Source organism: Equus caballus, chromosome 28 (genome assembly GCF_041296265.1).
Source record: "Equus caballus isolate H_3958 breed thoroughbred chromosome 28, TB-T2T, whole genome shotgun sequence".
NCBI classification, from domain to species: Eukaryota; Metazoa; Chordata; class Mammalia; order Perissodactyla; family Equidae; genus Equus; species Equus caballus.
In genome coordinates this window covers 9,797,531-9,816,879 of record NC_091711.1, presented here as the reverse complement: position 1 = coordinate 9,816,879, position 19,349 = coordinate 9,797,531, and the positions used below count along the sequence as shown (strand labels likewise).

The following is a 19,349-nucleotide window of genomic DNA, read 5'->3' as shown; positions in this document are numbered from 1 at the left end:
GATGCCCAAAGAACACACCAAGCAGCATAAACATTAAGATGCTAAGCTATGACACAACATAGTCAAACTATTGAAAGCCAAACATCAAAGGGAAATCTTGAAAACTTAAGAGAAAGCAATCTAATACATTTGGGGAAACAATGATTCTGCAATGACCCACTTCTTATTAGAATCTATGAAGAACTCAAGAAAGTAGAACATCTCTGCAGTGTTGAAAGAAAATAGCTGTCAACCCAGAATTCTATATCCAGTGAAAATATTCTTCAAGACTGTAGACATTATCAGATAAAATAAAACTAAAAGAATTTGTTGCCAGAAGACTCATACTACAAGGAAAGCTAGATAAAGTTCTTTAGGCCAAAGATAAAGGGGACCAGATAGAAACTCAGATCCTTAAAATGGACAGATTATCAGAAATGGTAAATATCTGGTAAATACAAGGACATTTTTTTCTTGTTTTTTCCTCTCAGTTTGTTTACAATACATATTTCTGTTCAAAACAAAAATTTCAACATTGTCTTGTGAGTTTTATAACATATACAGATATAGCATATATAACTACAGCATAAAGGCTTAGAGGAGAATGGACCTACAAGTTACAAAGTTTCTACATTTTATACAAGTGGAATAATTTAACTGTAAGTGGACTGTGGAATTTTAAAGATAACTGTTTGTGATCCCTAAAGCAGTGGTCCTCAACTTAGGGGCAGTTTTGCCTCCCAGGAGACTTTGACAATGTTCGAAGACATTTTGGTTTTCACAGTTGGTGTATTTGGTAGGTAGAGGCCAGTGAGGCTGCTAAAGATCCTACAATGCTTAGGAGAGCCCACTACAACAAAGAATTGTCTAGCCCAAGATGTCAGGAAAGCTGCTGTCGAGAAACCCTACCTTAGAGCACTTGTGCCACACATGTGCACATTGTGTGCACACATCAAATAATGCCAAGAAGTACAGGTAAAAAGCCAATAAAAATATTGAAATTCTGAAAGAGAAAATTCAGATTATTTTAAAAAGTAGCAGGAAAGCTTGATCAAGGAACAAAACTCAGAACAAATAGAAAATACATAGTAAAACGGCAGACGAAAACTCACTCATTATGATTACATCCATGTTAATAGCCAAAATAATCTAATTTAGAGACAGAGATTGTCAGATTTAATAAAACAGCAAGGGCTAACACACTTTAAATTTAAAGACACAAATAGTTTGACAGTAAATAGATGGAAAATGTTAAAAGCTAAACTATGCAAAGATTAAGTTCAAGTATGATTGTCTATATTAATAGAGTAAATTTTAAGTTACAATGGGTTAACACAAAAAAAGAGAAGCGTTTCATAATGGTAAAAAGTTTAGTACATTAGACAAGCATAATAATCATAAATGTCTATATGCCTAATCACAGAACTTGAAAATACATGAAGCAAAATAGAATTAATGAGGAAGATATAGACAGTTCGAAAATCATAGTTGTAGATATTAACACTCCTCAGCAAATAATAAGACAACTAGGTGAAATATAAGCAAAGATATATAAGACCTGAAGAACATATCTACCACCTTACCCTAATTGACATTTCTAAAACATCACAGTCAGCAATTACAAAATACACATTATTTTCAAGTACATATATGGTGTTTTTCACTAGTATAGACCATATGTTTGACCATTAAACAACTCTCCATAAATTTCGAAAGACTAAAATCATGAGTTCTGCAACCTCAATGAAATAGAACTAGAAAAAAAGAATAAGATATCAAAGGAAACTCCAAATATTTGGAAATTAAACAACTCACTACTAAATAGTTAATGAGCCAAAGGAGACATTAGAAAATATTTTGAACTAAATAGTAATGAAAATACAACATATCAAAATTTGTGGGATGCAGCAAAATGGTGCTTAGAGAGAAATTTATAACTTTATAAAAGGAGAGAGATCCAAATCAGTGATCCACCTTTTTACCCTATTATAAAAAAAGCTAATTAAATTCAAAGTAAATAAAAGAAAGGAAATATTGAAGAGCAGATAGTATAGAAAGTAGACAGTCAATACAGAAAAGCAGGGAATCCCAGAGTTTAGACTGATCAAGAAAAAGGAATACAAATTAGGAATAAATGAGTGGAATCATTGCTGATCCTACAGACACTAAAAGGATGATGAAGAAATTTTATAGACAATTTTACGCCAATAAGTTTGATAGCTTAGATGAAATAGGCAAATACCTTGAAAAACACAAATTACCAAAACTGACCCAAGAAGCAACAAGAAATTTTAATAGCCTTAAATCAGTGAAGGAAATTGAATTACTAATTTAAAATCTTTCTTCAAAGATATGCTCCAGGCCCAGATGTCTTGAGTTCTTCTAAACATTTAAGGAAGAAATACCAATTCTATACAACTTCTTACAGAAAATAGAAGAGGAGGAAACACTTCTCAAGTCATTTTGTGAGGCCAGCATTACCCTAATCCCAAAATCAACATTACACGAAAACTACAGAGCACTCTTTATCACGAATATACGTGCAAAAATCCTTAAATTATTAGCAAATCAGTATATATAAATGGTAATACACACATATGAGGATATATAAAAAGGATATATATCATGATCAAGTGGGGTTTATCTCAAGACTACAAGGTTGGTATATGATCTGAAAACCAACCAATGTAATTCATGTTAGTAGAAGAAACTGTGTCATTTTAATAGATGCAAAAAAGACATTTCACAAAATTCAACACCTACTCACGATAAAAGCTCTCAACAGACTAGGACTAGATTAAAGTTATGTATGGAAAATATACAGCCAACTTCATACTCTTAAGGTGAAAATTCAATAATTTTTACTTAAGATCAGAAACAAGGCAAGAATGTTCATTCTCACAACTTCTGAACAAAATGTTATTAGAGGTCCTAGCTAATGCAGCAGGCAAATTAAAGAAAAAAGCATGCAGGTTAGAAAGGAAGAAGTTAAACCATATACGTACCTGATCTGTATAGAAAATCCTCAAGAATATGCAAAAAAATTGACCAAAACTACTAGAATACGTGAAGTTAGTAAGGTTGCAGGATACAAGGTCAAAGCACAAAAGTCCTTTGTATTTCTATGCAGTAGAAGTGAACCCTTGCAGAATGAAGTTTTTAAAAACACCAATTATAATAGTATCTGAAACATAAAATACTTAGGCATAAATTTAATGAATTTTTTTGTTTGTTTGAGGAAGATTAGCCCTGAGCTAACATCTGCCACCAATCCTCTTCTTTTTGCTGAGGAAGACTGGCCCTGAGCTAACATCCGTGCCCATCCTCCTCTACTGTATATGTGGGATGCCTTCCACAGCACGGCTTCCCAAGCAGTGCCATGTCTGCCCCAGTGAACCAGCGAACCCTGGCCACCGAAGCAGAACATGCAAACTTAACCGCTGCACATCTCGCTGGCCCCAAATTTATTTATTAATTAAGACCTGTACACCAAAAACTCCAAAACATTGCTGAGGAAAATTAAGATTTAAGTACATGGAGAGATGCACTATGTTCATATATTAGATTTTTTAATATTGTTAAAATGGCATGAAATGTTGATACAACAACGTGGATAAACCTAAAAAACATTTTGCTAAATGAAAGAAGTTAAACACAATAAACTACATATTCTGTGAAGCCATATATACAAAAATTTTAGAATTGGTAAAACTACAGTGATAGAAACCAGACCAGTGGTTTCCTGGAGCTGGAGGAAACAATTGACTGCCAAAGAGCCAGGGGGAACTTCTTGGCGTGATGGAAAGTTCTGTATCTTGATTGTGGTGGTGGTAGTTACATGACTGTACACAATTGCTAAGACTATCAAAATGCACAGTTAAAATGGGTCATGTATGTAAATTATACTTCAATAAAACTGGTGAGGGCAAAGAAAAATACATTTGGGAGAAAAGCTAGAAGAAAATACCATGAAATTTTATCATTTTGCTGGGTTATGCATATTTTTAATTTTTCTAAATTATAGTAGTATTATGTCAATTATAAGTACTTAAAGCTTAAAACTTGACTTTGTTATTGTTAGTACTGTCAAGTCGATTCGATGTGTAGGCACCCTGTGCACAGCAGTGCAGAACCCTGCCCGGTCTCTCTGCACCTTCGTCTCACCTTCTGCTCTATCAGATACTGCTCTGCTGCTATTCATAGGGCTTTCATGGCCCATTTTTTTGGAAGTGGGTGGCCAGGTCCTTCCTCCTGGTCTGTTTTAGTCTGGAAGCTCTACTGAAACCTGTCCGCCATGGATGACCCTGCTGGTGTGTCAAATACTGGTGGCATAGCTTTCAGCATCACAGCAACAGGCAGCTAGGCCTCAGTGGTGAAAGCACCAAATCTTAAGTACTAGACCACCAGGGCTGGCTAGTGTGACTTACAGATAAAAACATAATGGTTTTATTAAAAAAGTGGAAAAATTAATCTATATAGTGAAAGAGTCAGTATTTTATTGTGTTCTACATGGTTAAGACTTTTCTTGGATAAAGAGCACAGATTAATGGTTACCAGAGGGGAAGGGGGTTGGGAGGTGGGTGAAAGGGACAAAGGAGCACATATGTATGGTGATGGATAAAAATTAGACTACTGGGGGTGAGCACGATGAAGTGTATTCAGGAATTGATAAATAAACAATAATATACACCTGAAATTATGCAATGTTATATACCATTATAATCCCAATAAAATTACTTGGGGGAGAAAAAAGATTTTTCTTAAGAGCCTCATATAAAATAACATATAACAAGCACATTACTCTACCTTTTAAAAGTACTCATTTTGTAAGAATGGGAATATGGATCAAATAATGTTTTGGATATAAGATAAATGTATGTTTGGCACATTAAGATTGAGACATTTTTAAGACATTCCACTATAGATGTCTGGTTGGTGTCCTAAATATATTTTGTTTGTTTTGAAGTGGTTGACTGAGTTTTGCGAAATTTAATAAACAATATTTATTTCAGGAAACTCATTATCTGCAATATTAGAAGGAGAAGCACGTTTAACTTTCTTGAATAGAGGTGAAGATTATGTAATGACAATGCCATATGCTCATTGTAAAGGTAAATATTTTCCATAATTGACTTAGACATTCCTTAAACCTTCTCTTTAAGTAAATGTATATGGCTGTAGTTTGTTATGTTTTGAGATTGGTGGAGTCAGCTTTTGTTTGAAAGTGTCTTTGGTTTACAGATGCTCAAGATATTGCTGTCATCTGCTGAATATTTCTGTAGTGAATTAATTCACCCACAGTGGGCTTTTTATGACACACTCTAGTTGGAAGAGGCTGATTTATAATAATAGAATTTCATTTGCCTTATGTGCAGGTTTTAAAATTTGATGAAACTGCCCTTATTTCAGAATTTATAAAAGTGATTTTCATTTTCTACACCACTATTCCTTTTTTAACTTTTAATTTACTGCTTTTCATTGTACTGAGTCCTTTAAAAAATTTTCAATCCTCATTTGGCAATTTTTAAAAATTAATGTATTAATACTTTTTCTCATTATTTAGGATACAGATAAAGATATTAAACAATAACTATAATTTTTGACGGGCCAGGCTCCCAGCTGTTCTGTGCCCTTTATGTTTGTAAACTGATCTAGTCACTCCAGCAGCCCTGTAGAGGAGTTAATGTTATCACTGTTTCATGGATGAGGGAAATGAGGCACAAAGAGGTTAATTTGCCTGAGCTTAGCTAGGATGCGACAGTCAAGATCTCTGCAGTCTGCAATCCTGTGCTAGAAAGCATCAGCTTAAACACTCAGCTTGGTCATTATTACCCTCCCTTCCAACTCGTTTCTTAAATATAATTTTTTGGGTGATTATCCTCTATTTTAGGAACTGATTCATGAAAACATTGAAATCATTTCATATGGCCTCATTTCACAGATGAGAAAACTGGAAGGGTTAAGAATTTTATCCAAGGCCAAACCAACTAGTTTTAGTAAGAATGCTGAGACTAAACTCTAAGCTTGTTGACTCCTATCCACTGTACCATGAATCTGCCTAGTACTAAGTACAGGAGTGGCCAACTTGTGGCCTCAGGCTAGATAATTCTCAGAGGTTCCTGTATGGTTCATAAAATAGGCATGAAGTGAAATATCTGAAATTATTAATTGAATTGATAAGAAATATGTTTTAAATTTTGTATCATTTGGAATAAATAAAATGATATTTCATGTAGATACTCAGTGCCATCCATACCCAAGGAGCAACAGGAAAATTCTTTTGTAGCAATGTTTTTATTGTGCAGAAAAGCATGAGCATAGAAAACAATGGTTATTTTCTACCCTTGTGTATTTTCTAAGATGTGTTCCCCAAACCACTAGCCTCACAAATTGTTTTACAAAATAACAGTTTCATAGCCAAATAAGTATGAGACACATTGCATAGTGTTCCCCTCTTGGAAATTAACATTCTGTATTTGCATATTAAGGCTACCTCAACAGTTTAGTCCAAGAACAGATACACACACGCACAGCCTGTTTAACTTTCTTAAACTCAGAATTTCCCCAACTGTTTAGCCACAGAAACTATTTTGGGGGATTTTTAAAGTTTGTCTGTCTTACTTGTACAGTTGATTCTTGTTTGCAGTAGTTATGTTCTATAAGGTCACCACAAACACTGAATTAAGGCATACTGAACCCTTGCTCCCAGGGGAAAATACGAGCTCAGGTTCCTGCGAGCCTCTGGTCACATTTTCATCAACCAACCAATACATAACCTTATTTCTGTTTAAAGACACCTTGTTTACTATATAGTGTTGATTCATTAACATTTAACTAACAGCCAACAGCACTATAATTCATACCTTAATCAAGCTTTCACACACATATTTTCTCTGCAAGGTACATCACAGCCTTCTGTGCTTGGGCACTTCAGCACTACCTTTGGGGGCCATTTTAAATAGTAAAATCACCAACAAAAAGCACAAAAATGCAAAAAATGTGGCAGTAAATATACTGCAAAAAAGACTTGTTTGCCACATGAGAGATGAAACCAAAACGCAGAGTGTCACTTTGTTTGACCTCAGCTGTCAGTGTGCACATTGGGCAACTCAAATTTTTCGCTGCTCTGTGCATATCCACAAATGACTGCACAAGTACTGTAGATGTTGATTTTGGGATTACTAATATATTTTAGTGAGAATGTCAGTTGGCAGATATGGATCAACTGTTATCTATTTAAATCCTACAGAACCAACTTGATGTGTATATTGTAGATTTTGGGGTGTAGAACAGAATACCCTTCAATTATTAGTTGCTTCTATATGGAGATTCGATTTTAAAGCTCTGCTTGTTATTAGCCGCTGTCTCTCTTTCTTCAACGTTTTGTCAAAATTGTTTTTTCTTTAGGAATTCTTTATGGCACAATGACACTGGAACTTGGTGGAACAGTCAATATTACATGTCAAAAAACTGGATATAGTGCAGTACTTGAATTCAAACTAAAGGTTAGTAGAGAATGATAGGAGGTATCGCCTATTAAGGAAGAGTTGTGCTATAAATATTGAACAAAGAGCCAGTTCAGTTCCTAACTGAAGACTATAAGAACACAGAATTCATGCAAGGGTGGCCCTGGAAGATACAAATCAACACAAAGCAGTCATTTTTTGTTTTTCATTTTAATTAATAAAACTCTTGGTATTGAGGCTGGCCTGGTGCTGCAGCGGTTAAGTTTGCACATTCTGCTTCGGCGGCCCAGGGTTCGCCAGTTCAGATCCTAGGTGTGGACATGGCACTGCCTGGCAAGCCATGCTGTGGTAGGCGTCCCACATATAAAGTGGAGGAAGATGGGCACAGATGTTAGCTCAGGGCAAGTCTTCCTCAGCAAAAAGAGGAGGATTGGCAGCAGTTAGCTCAGGGCTAATGTTCCTCAAAAAAAAATACTGTTGGTATTATATAGGAGATGAGATTTAAGAAGTGAATGGATAGAAATTTTTCAGTAAATTAAACCATTGCTTTACAGAGTACCAGAAAGTATGTATCAGCTTACTGTGTACAGTAAGACAGAGTTGTATTAGTTACTATTTCTGCCTAACAGTTTACTCTAAAACTCACAAGCTTGAAAACAACCATGTTTTGATCCTTCAGTGTTCTTTGGGTCGGAAATTTGGACTGGGCGTATTGGGGATGGCTTGTCTCTGCTACGTAATGTCTGGGGTCTCAGCTAGGAAGATTTGCAGGGTACTACTGACTTGACACTTGGGGCCTGGAATCATCTGAAGGCTCATCACTCACCTGTCTGATGCCTGGGTTGGGACTGAAAGACTAGGACTGCTGAGCTGAGCACCTGTATACGTGGCTTTTCCATGTGGCTTGGCTTCCTCACAGCATGGCGGCTTCAAGGTAGTCAGACTTCTTAACTTGGCAGCTCAGGGGTCCAAGTGCAAGTAGTGTCCTTGTGAGCAAGGCAAAAGCTGCATTGCCATCCTTGACCTAGCCTCAGAAGTCAAATTACATCACCACCATCCTCTATTGGTTAAAGAGTTATAAACCTACCCAAATTCAAGGGAAAGGAATGTAGACCCTACTACTCAATGGGAAGATGGCAGGGTCTCATTGAGGAAGAGCATGTGGGCTGGAGAGGGAAGGATAGATATGATTGAGACCATCTTTGGAAAATCCTGTCTCCCTCAGAGTGAAAGGCAAGTTTAAGACCTTTTCACAGTGTCAATTGTTGGTGCAAGATAGTACATTGTGTTCAGATAAAAATATTTCTATGAACTATTTGATGTTTATTACTAAAAATTGCTCCTATGTTGATGTCCAGCCGATCAGCAACTTTGCTCGAATAAAAAAGATCTCTTTTAAGTATTATTGGATGCAGTGCTCTTTGTTTGATTTTTTTTTCATCTTAGCAGAGTTTTTACTTGTATGGTCATAATGATATTTGAAAATCATGACTAAAGAGGTCTTAAGTAATTTATGATGCCTTTAAGGATTAGATTGGAGCATCAAAATTTTGTCACTGAGGAGAGACATCAGTAAGGCACTGTAGTAACTCAAAGTCTGTTCCTTCTAATTTTATTTTTTGGAGGGTCCTTTGGGTTGGGTATTGTTTTACTGTTTCGTTTTGAAGGAGGGGGTGTTATTTCTTTCAACAGATGAGTTAAGTCCCTTACGTGTACTGAGTTGCTGTTGCTTAATATATTGTGACATTGACAGACTACAGTCTTGAGTCAGAAGAGAGTACAGGACCTGAGTCAGTTACATCAGTGTGATCTTTTCAGCATGTTTATTCGGACTTCACATTGTCTGTTTTTACCTATTTTTTCCACAGCAACAAATTCAAATTTCTTTTTTTTTTTTTTTAAAGATTGGCCCTGAGCTAACATCTATTGCCAGTCCTTTTTTTTCTTCTTCTCCCCAAAGCCCACCAGTACATAGTTGTATATTCTAGTTGTAGGTCCTTCTAGTTCTGTTATGTGGGACACCACCTCAGCATGGCCTGATGAGCGGTGCTAGGTCCCCTCACAGGACCCGAACTGGAGAAACCCTGGGCCGCTGAAATGGAGTGTGTGAAATTAACCACTTGGCCACAGGGCTGGCCCCTCAAATTTCTTTTTATTGAACATTTCTGACTAAAATTGGAGTCAATATTTCACCATTTGTGCCGTCAGCAGCACTGTAACTAAACAATTAACTTTTTCTGTTGTTATTTGTCTATATTATATGTAAATATAACTTAAAAGTAAAACGTCTCTTTAACATTTTCTTTCTTGAAAGCCATTTCTAGGTAGTAGTGACTGTGTTAATCAAATATCAGGGAAACTTAAATTGGGGAAAGAAGTCCTAGCTACTTTGGAAGGCCATTGGGTAAGTGTTTTTATATTTTAGCTTTACAAAAGAATTTTATTCTGTGGGAAAAAATTAACAATAATTTCATAAGCTCACTTGTTTCATTGCTTAAAGCATCACTATTCAACATAAGCTTCAGCTTAACAAATATTTTGGTGTTGATCTGTTATCAGCAATGTTTAGTTTTATGTAATATTTTATCTTTCCAAAACTTGAAATCAATAAAAATAACTAGCTCTTATATATCACCTACTATTAGGTGCATTGTTTAAAAATGTTCCTCATGTTAACTCATTTAGTATTTAATATAATAACCCTATGAGGTGGGTACTGTTATTGTCCCCATTTTACAAAGGAGGACACTGCGGCACCAAGAGTTTAAATAATTTGCTCTAAGTAAGAGGTGGAGCAAGAATCCCAGGCAGGCACTCTGGCTCGAGGGCTGTGCTTGCACGCACAGCAGTGTACTGCCTCTCACCTGGAGGGAAGAGGCATTTCCAGTTAGAGGTATACTTCCTTCTGAGGAGCGTGGAAAGGAAAATAGTGGTATATGAGAGCAATGGCTTTTATTTACTTCTCTGCCGACCTGAGTTCACATGTATGTAATTTTGTGAAGAGGAGGTTAAATGAATAAAAAGGATCCTATCAGGCGACTGCCTTGACGTACTCTGACTGTGAACACCGACTGTATGCTGTTTTCTGCATTATAATAAGCAGAAAATGATGAGAAATATAATAAGAAAATGAAACTTGATCTAGAAATTCAACGAAGAGGCCACATATGCTCTGTAATTTTACTTCTATCTCAATAGCATTTGGGAAAAAGATAAAAAGTCTTTTTTAAAAAATGAAATTTCTAAGATTGTGCTCAGATTTACAATGCTAAGAAAGGCTCTGTCTGGTTTTTCTACATACAGTGAGTCGCAGGCGGTCCCAGCACCTCCCTGTGGCTGCGGCAAACACTGTGCTCTGCTTGGACAGTCTGGAGATGGTCTGGAGGCTCTGCACGGAATTGCTTGAAATAGGTTATTAAGCAGAGCTTGTGCAATCGGTGAACTTCCTGTGTATTCACTCAGATTTTAAAATGACTAGTGTTGCATATTCAATCTTAATGTTTTTCTAAAAATGACAAGAGATTTGGGGCTTTTAGGAAAGTGCTAGTTATATTTGTTTTAAAAATGTGTTTGTGGGATTAGGTATCAGGAAGAAAGTATTAGGTATTATTATATTACTATACTATGTAACCCCTTTTAATTTCCTTTAAATATAGGATAGTGAAGTTTTTATTAATGAGAAAAAGACCGATAATTCAGAGGTTTTCTGGAATCCAACACCAGACATTAAACAATGGAGATTAATAAGACACACTGTAAAATTTGAAGAGCAGGAAGATTTCGAATCAGAGAAGTAAGTGTGCCGTTTTTCAGCTACCTTCATGATAATCAAAGACTATTTTTTCAGTCCCTCAATAGTGTGGTCACTTTTCTCTGTCTTCAGTCATATTTGAATCTGGAAAAATAGTTTAACATTTGTGGGATGCGACAGGATTCTGTTTTGTATACGTGAAATACAAATCATGCTGCTTTTCTGCAGCTCAGAACCAAGTCTCCCCATTTTTTCCTTTCTCTTCTAACCTATTCCAGGGCCTATTTAAAAAAAAACTTTTATTTTGTTTGCATGAAATTATGGGACTAAGTAGTGATTCTTGGTTTTTCTGGCAGCTGTTTTCTAACCTGGGTTAGGCATGTAGAACTCTAGGTGAAGGGAGTGGTGCAAAAATCTACTTTTGTTTTATTTTCCATGATACAAGAATGGTGCTAGATGTGCAAGCTTGTATAGAATTTACATTAGTTGGGTAATAATTAAGGCCATAGTTTCTGTTCTTAAATCATGAAATTCTTGCTGTATCTCTAATACTTTGGAACCAGAAATATTTTATACACATTGCACAATTTTATTCTTATTATATCTCTTTGTGTTAGGAGAAGGAGGCGTCTGTGTAAAAGATACTATGCTAGGTACTTTATACACATTACATAGTTTAGTCCTCATTACACGTTCCCACGTGCATTATCATTCTCTCTCACGGGGATTCAAGTCTATATGTACTTTCCTTCTACACTCAAAGTTGAGGTGGTCAAAGATGGAAGAATAGGTATGCGCCAGTTCTAAAAATTTTGTTTCAGCTGTAATCACGTGATGCTCTCTGTCCAGAGCGAAGCTTTGCCAAGTTAGACAACAATTTTTGAGGTGTGGCTATAATTTAACTTCTTTTAAAAGATGAAGAAAACAAGTCGTAGGATAAGTAACTTTAAATTCACCAGCCAAACAGTGGCAGATCTAGTATTTAACCCAAGCCTACGTGATTCCAAAGCCTTTGTTCTTTCACTCCCAACATGCTGTCTTCCCAGATAGGTGGAAGATAGATACAGTTTTATTTATCTGATAAAAAACTAAACTTGAGTAGGTGGGAAGATTTTACCTCAGTCTTCTTTTCTTGTTAAATAAGTAGTTTTCAACTCTGGCTACACATTAATATTATCCGGGAAACATTAAAAAAATACTTGGGCCCACCCCCAGAGATCCTGTTAAAAGTTCCCTGATAATTGCTGCATCCAAGGTCGAGAAGCCTGGCATTACACTGTTGGATCTTTGAGTCCAGTGGATCTTAAACAGTATGTAGAAGAATCAGCTGGGGAACTGGTTAAAAATGTAGATTCCTGAGCCTTCATTACACTCCTGTCATCTTGGGTCAGTACCATTCATTGCCATACATTCAAGAACCCATGTAATACATTGCTCTTGCCAATAAAAAAAATTAGTCTCCATTGTATCTCTCTACTCATGGCACCACTTGTTACATCTGGACTCATTTTTAAGCATCTGAGCAAGAACTTTGTCAAAGCCAAAAACCCACATGGGCATCATTTTCTTCTCAAGGGGATTCAAGCCTATTCTATATGGAGTTGATTTTCTGTTGTTTTAATACTATTTTTGTACACGTATTAGACTCTGGCAGCGGGTAACTCGAGCCATAAATGCCAAAGACCAAACAGAAGCTACTCAAGAGAAATATGTCTTAGAAGAAGCTCAAAGACAAGCTGCCAGAGATCGGAAAACGAAAAATGAAGAGTGGACTTGCAAGTTATTTGAACTGGATCCACTCACAGGAGAATGGCATTACAAGTTTGCAGAGTAAGTAATTGAATATATTACAAACATATGTCAGCATAGTGTGTTGCCTTCATTTCTAGAATTTTTATTGTTAGTTTTTTTATTGTCATATATATAAATTAGTATGAGATTTTAAATTTGATGTTTCATTTATTATAAATTTAACTCCATGATAGTAGTTAGCCTTAAAATAAGCTGAGGCTCAGAAGATTAGATATGACAAACCTAAATCTTAAGCTAGGTTTATAATTACTAATGAAAATCTAATCAAATAGAAAGTTTTTGAAAAAGCTTTCAGTTAGTTATTAAACAAGTGGCTTTTTTTTCATTTTCTAGTACCCGACCATGGGACCCCCTTAATGATATGATACAGTTCGAAAAAGATGGTGTTATCCAGACCAAAGTGAAACATCGCACTCCAATGGTATGTAATAAAAAGTAACCTGATCTGCTAGGCATATAAGTCTTTTAAATCCTTAGTATCTTTGGCTGCCAACATTTAAAATTTCGTTTCAAAATTTAAAATTTTGGGTAAGCAAACTGGCAGAGTAAGCAGCTCCAAGTTCCTGTCCCCACAAAGAAACATCAAAAAGCAAGCAGAATCTGTCAGAACCAAATTGGCCAAGACTCTGGAAAATAATAAGAGATTTGCAGCAACTGAGTGAACACTGAGTCAAGAAAGAGGTGACTTCAAAGCAGTAGGAAATCTTTAGAGTATTTTTATTTGCCCTTGCCCCAACACCTCCCTGGTGCAATGGCAGTCTTGAAGGGTCCCAACATTTCCAGTGTGAGTCCTGATTCCAGAGGCAGCAGAGCAGACCTTATTCACAAATTGTGTGTGTCTGTTGTAACCTGTCTGGGGGCTCCCTGAAGGATTTGTGCAGGGCACACATCTCTGTTTTGTCTAATTCAGAACTCAGCCAGAGAGCTACAGGCATTGCTTGAAAATATTGCAAGCCCAATTAATAACCTGCAGATAGCTGGGGCAAAAGATTAATGCTGAAACCTTACGACAGACCACGTAAGGCCCAGGAACAAAAGCTGAGGAAAGATTCTTTGGGAAACTAGGGCACTGAAAAGCCCCGTGAATACAGGGGAATTTAGGAAGCCCTGCAGATGCGCAAGGCAAGATGCTTATGCTCTAAAAAGACCTGAGAAATCTCTAAGCTTTCAGCTTAGGCTGAAATATTAGCCCTCAGACTAATAGCTAGGCTTGGTGCAAGCCTGGCTAAGTGTTAAGGGAGTATCTGTGCACAGAACCAGACTGCCAGTATGGAAGAGTATTCTTTTTGTTTTTGTCTTTATTTGTTTAGCTACTGGTGTTCAAGGAAATTTCTGTCAAAATACTAGTAGAAAACAAACTAAGGAACAGAGACTTCAATGACCATGTACAACAAGGAAAACAGGCTTTGGAAAAACAGTCTGAGAAATTCACTGAACAAATGGAGCACAGGCATACCTCATTTTATTGCACTTCACTTTATTGTCCTTCGCAGATATTGCACTTTTTACAAATTGAAGGTTTGTGGCAACCCTTTGTCAAGCGAGTCTGTCAGCACCATTTTCCCAACAGCATTTGCTCACTTCATGTCTCTGTGTCACATTTTGGTAATTCTAGCAATATTTCAAACTTTTTCATTATTATATTATGGTGATCTGTGATGAGTCATCTTTGATGTTACTATCATCATTGTTTTCAGGTGCCACAAACCACGCCCATATATGACAGTGAACTTAATCAATAAATGTTGTGCGTTCTCACTGCTCCACTCACTGGCCATCCCCCCATCTCTCTCCCTCTCCTCCAGCCTCCCTATTCCCTGAGACACAACAACCTTGAAATTGGGCCACTTAATAACCCTACAATGACCTCTAAGTGTTCAAGTGAAAGGAAGAGTCACACGTCTCTCACCTTAAATCAAAAGCTAGAAATGATTAGTGAGGAAGGCATGTTGGAAGCTGAGACAGGCTGAAAGCTAGGCCTCTTGTGCCATGCAAAGGAAAAGTTCTTGAAGGAAATGAAAAGTGCTACTCCAGTGAACACACGAATGATATGAAAGCAAAACAGCCTTATTGCTGACACAGAGAAAGTTTTAGTGGTCTGGATAGAAGATCAAACCAGCCACAACATTCCCTGAAGCCAAAGCCTAATCCAGAGCAAGGCCCTGACTCCTTTGAATTCTGTGGAGGTTGAGAGAGGTGAGGAAGCTGCACAAGAAAATATTGAAGCTAGCAGAGGTTGGGTCATGAGGTTTAAGAAAAAAGCCATCTCTACAACATGGAAGTGCAAGGTGAAGCAGCAAGTGCTGCTGGAGAAGCTGCAGCAAGTTATCCAGAAGATCTAGCTAAGATCATTAATGAAGGTGCTACACTAAACAGCAGATTTTCAATATAGACGAAACAACCTTCTATTGGAAGAAGATGCCATCCTGGACTTTCATAGCTAGAGAGGAGAAGTCAGTGCCTGCCTTCAAAGCTTCAAAGGACAGGCTGACTCTCTTGTTACAGGCTAATGCAGCTGATGACTAAGTTGAAGCCAATGCTCATTTATCATTCTGAAAATCCTAGTGCCCCTAAGAATTATGGTAAATCTACTGTTCCTGTGCTCCATAAATGGAACAACAAAGCCTGGATGACAGCACATGTTTACAACATGGCTCACTGAATAGTTTAAGCCCATTGTTGGGACTGACTGCTCAGGAAAAACAGATTCCTTTCAAAATATGACTGCTCATTGACAATGCACCTGGTCACCCGAGAGCTCTGACGGAGATATACAATGAGATAAGTGTTGTTTTCATGCCTGCAAACACAGCATCCATTCTGCAGCCCATGGATCAAGAGGTAATTTCAACTTTCAAGTCTTATTATTTAAAAGATACATTTCATAAGACTGTAGCTGCCATAGATAGATTCCTCTGATGGTTCTGGGCAAAGTCAATTGAAAACCTTCTGGAAAGGATTCACTATTCTAGATGCGGTTAAGAACATTTGTGATTCATGGGAAGAGGTCAAAATATCAAGATCAACAGGAGTTTGGAAGAAGTTGATTCCAACCCTCATGGACGACTTTGAGGGGTTCAAGATTTCAGTGGGAGAAGTAACTGTAGATGTGGTGAAAACAGCAAGAGAACTAGAATTAGAAGTGGGGCCTGAAGATGTGACTGAATTGTTGCAACCTCATGATAAAAGTTGAACGGATGAGGAGTTGCTTCTTATGGATAAGCAGAGAAAGTGGTTTCTTGAAATGGAATCTATTCCTGGTGAAGATGCTGTGAAGATTGTTGAAATGACAACGAAGGATTTAGAATATTACATAAACTTAGTTGATAAAGCAATGGCAGAGTGTGAGAGAATTGACTCCAATTTTGAAAGAAGTTCTACTGTGGGTAAAATGCTATCAAACTGCATCACATGGTACACAGATATCATTCTTTTATTTTTATTTTTTTTATTGAGTTAATGATAGGTTACAATCTTGTGAAATTTCAGTTGTACATTAATGTTTGTCATTCATGTTGTAGGTGCACCACTTCACCCTTTGTGCCCACCCCTCACCCCACCTTTCCCCTGGTAGCCACTAATCTGTTCTCTTTGTCCACATTTTTAACTTCCTCATATGAGTGGAGTCATACAGAGATTATCCTTCTGTAACTGGCTTATTTCACTTAACATAATTCCCTCAAGGTCCATCCATGTTATTGCAAATGGAATGATTTTGTTCTGTTTTACAGCTGAGTAGTATTCCATTGTCTATATATATCACATCTTCTTTATCCATTCATCTGTTGATGGGCACTTAGGTTGCTTCCATGTCTTGGCTATTGTAAATAATGCTGCAGTGAACATTGGGGTGCATAGAACTTTTGGAATTGCTTACTTCAAACTCTTTGGATAGATACCCAGTAGTGGAATAGCTGGTGGAATAGTATGGTAGTTCTATTTTTAATCTTTTGAGGACTCTCCATACTGTTTTTCCATAGTGGCTGCACCAGTTTGCATTCCCATCAGCAATGTATGAGGGTTCCGTTTTCTCCACAACCTCTCCAACATTTGTTACTATTAGTTTTAGATATTTTTGTCATTCTAATGGGTGTAAGGTGATATCTTAGTATAGTTTTGATTTGCATTTCCCTGATGATCAGCGATGATGAGCATCTTTTCATGTGCCTATTGGCCATCCAAATATCTTCTTTGGAGAAATATCTGTTCATGTCTCCAGCCCATTTTTTGATTGGGTTGTTTGATTTTTTTGTTGTTGAGTTGTGAGAGTTCTTTATATATTATGGTTATTAAGCCTTTGTCACATATATGACTTGCAAATATTTTTTCCCAGTTAGTGGGTTGTTTTTTTGTTTCAATCCTGTTTTCATTTGCCTTGAAGAAGCTCTTTAGTCTCATGAAGTCCCATTTGTTTATTCTTTCTATTGTTTCCCTTCTCTGAGAAGACGTGGTGTCCGAAAAGATCCTTTTAATACTGATGTCAAAGAGTGTACTGCCTACGTTTTCCTCTAGAAGCCTTATGGTTTCAGGTCTCACCTTTAGGTCTTTGATCCATTTTGAGTTTATTTTGGTGAATGGTGAAAAAGAATGGTCAATTTTCATTCTTTTACATGTGGCTTTCCAGTTTTCCCAGCACCACTTGTTGAAGAGACTTTCTTTTCTCCATTGTAGGTCCTCAGCTCCTTTGTCGAAGATAAGCTGTCCATAGATGTGTGGTTTTATTTCTGGGCTTTCAATTCTGTTCCATTGATCTGTGCACCTGTTTTTGTACCAGTACCATGCTGTTTTGATTACTGTAGCTTTGTAGTATGTTTTGAAGTCAGGGATTGTGATGCCTCCCGTTTTGTTCTTTTTTCACAGGATTGCTTTAGCAATTCAGGGTCTTTTGTTGCCCCATATGAATTTTAGGATTCTTTGTTCTAATTCTGTAAAGAATGCCATTGGGATTCTGATTGGGGTGTAGCATTGAATCTGTAGATTGCTTTAGGTAGAACGGACATTTTAACTATGTTTATTCTTCCAATCCGTGTACATGGAATGTCTTTCCATCTCCTTATGTCATGGTCCAATTCTCTCAGAAAGGCTTTGTAATTTTCATTATATAGGTCCTTCACTTCCTTAGTTAAATTTACCCCAAGGTATTTTATTCTTTTTGTTGCGATTGTGAATGGTATTTTGTTCTTGAGTTCTTTTTCTGTTAGTTCGTTATTAGAATATAGAAATGGTACTGATTTATGCAAATTGATTTTATACCCTGCAACTTTGCTGTAGTTGGTGATTACTTCTAAGAGTTTTCCAATGGATTCTTTGGGGTTTTCTATATATAAGATCATGTTGTCTGCAAACAGTGAGAGTTTCACTTCTTCCCTCCCTATTTGGATTCCTTTTATTCCTTTTTCTTGCCTGATTGCTCTGGCCAGGACCTCCAGTACTGTGTTAAATAAGAGTGGTGATAGAGGGCATCCTTGTCTCGTTCCTATTTTCAGGGGGACGGCGCTCAGTTTTTGCCCATTGAGTATGATGTTGGCTGTGGGTTTGTCATATATGGCCTTTATTATGTTGAGGTAGTTCCCTTCTATGCCCATTTTGTTCAGAGTTTTTATCATAAATGGCTGTTGGATCTTGTCAAATGCTTTCTCTGCATCTATTGAGATGATCATGTGCTTTTTATTCCTCAGTTTGTTGATGTGGTGTATCACGTTGACTGATTTGCGGATGTTGAACCATCCCTGTGTCCCTGGTATGAATCCCACCTGATCGTGATGTATGATCCTTTTGATGAATTGCTGAATTCAGGTTGCCAAAATTTTGTTTAGAATTTTTGCATCTATGTTCATCAGTGATATTGGCCTGTAGTTCTCTTTTTTCGTGGTGTCCTTGTCATGCTTTGGTATCAGCGTGATGTTGGCCTCATAGAATGTGTTAGGAAGTGTTCCATTCTCCCTAATTTTTTGGAATAGCTTGAAAAGGATAGGTATTAAATCCTCTCTGAAAGTTTGGTAGAATTCCCCAGGAAAGCTGTCTGGTCCTGGGGTTTTATTCTTTGGGATGTTTTTGATTGCTGTTTCAATCTCTTTCCTTGTGAGTGTGGTCTGTTCAAATTGTCTGCTTCTTCTTAAGTGAGCTTTGGGAGATTGTAGGAGTCCAAGAATTTATCCATTTCCTCTAGGTTATCCATTCTGTTAGCATAGAGTTTTTCATAGTATTCTCTAATAATCCATTGTATTTCTGCAGAGTCTGTTATTTCTCTTCTTTCATTTCTGATTTTGTTTATTTGAGCTTTCTCCCTTTTTTTCTTTGTAAGTCTGGCTAGGGGTTTGTCAATTTTATTTATTTTCTCA

General features: G+C 36.9%; 1 protein-coding gene across 11 annotated transcripts in view; it reads left to right on the top strand.

The window, feature by feature from the left end:
• Positions 1-19,349, top strand: part of OSBPL8 (oxysterol binding protein like 8) — a 196,329-nt gene that overhangs the window by 162,950 nt on the left and 14,030 nt on the right. For all 11 annotated transcript variants that reach the window (XM_070254190.1, XM_070254193.1, XM_070254195.1 and 8 more), the window contains 6 exons: positions 4,992-5,090; positions 7,387-7,484; positions 9,760-9,849; positions 11,102-11,238; positions 12,841-13,026; positions 13,342-13,429. In XM_070254190.1, the coding sequence (XP_070110291.1) occupies positions 4,992-5,090; positions 7,387-7,484; positions 9,760-9,849; positions 11,102-11,238; positions 12,841-13,026; positions 13,342-13,429 (698 nt within the window). The remainder of the gene's footprint in view (positions 1-4,991; positions 5,091-7,386; positions 7,485-9,759; positions 9,850-11,101; positions 11,239-12,840; positions 13,027-13,341; positions 13,430-19,349) is intronic.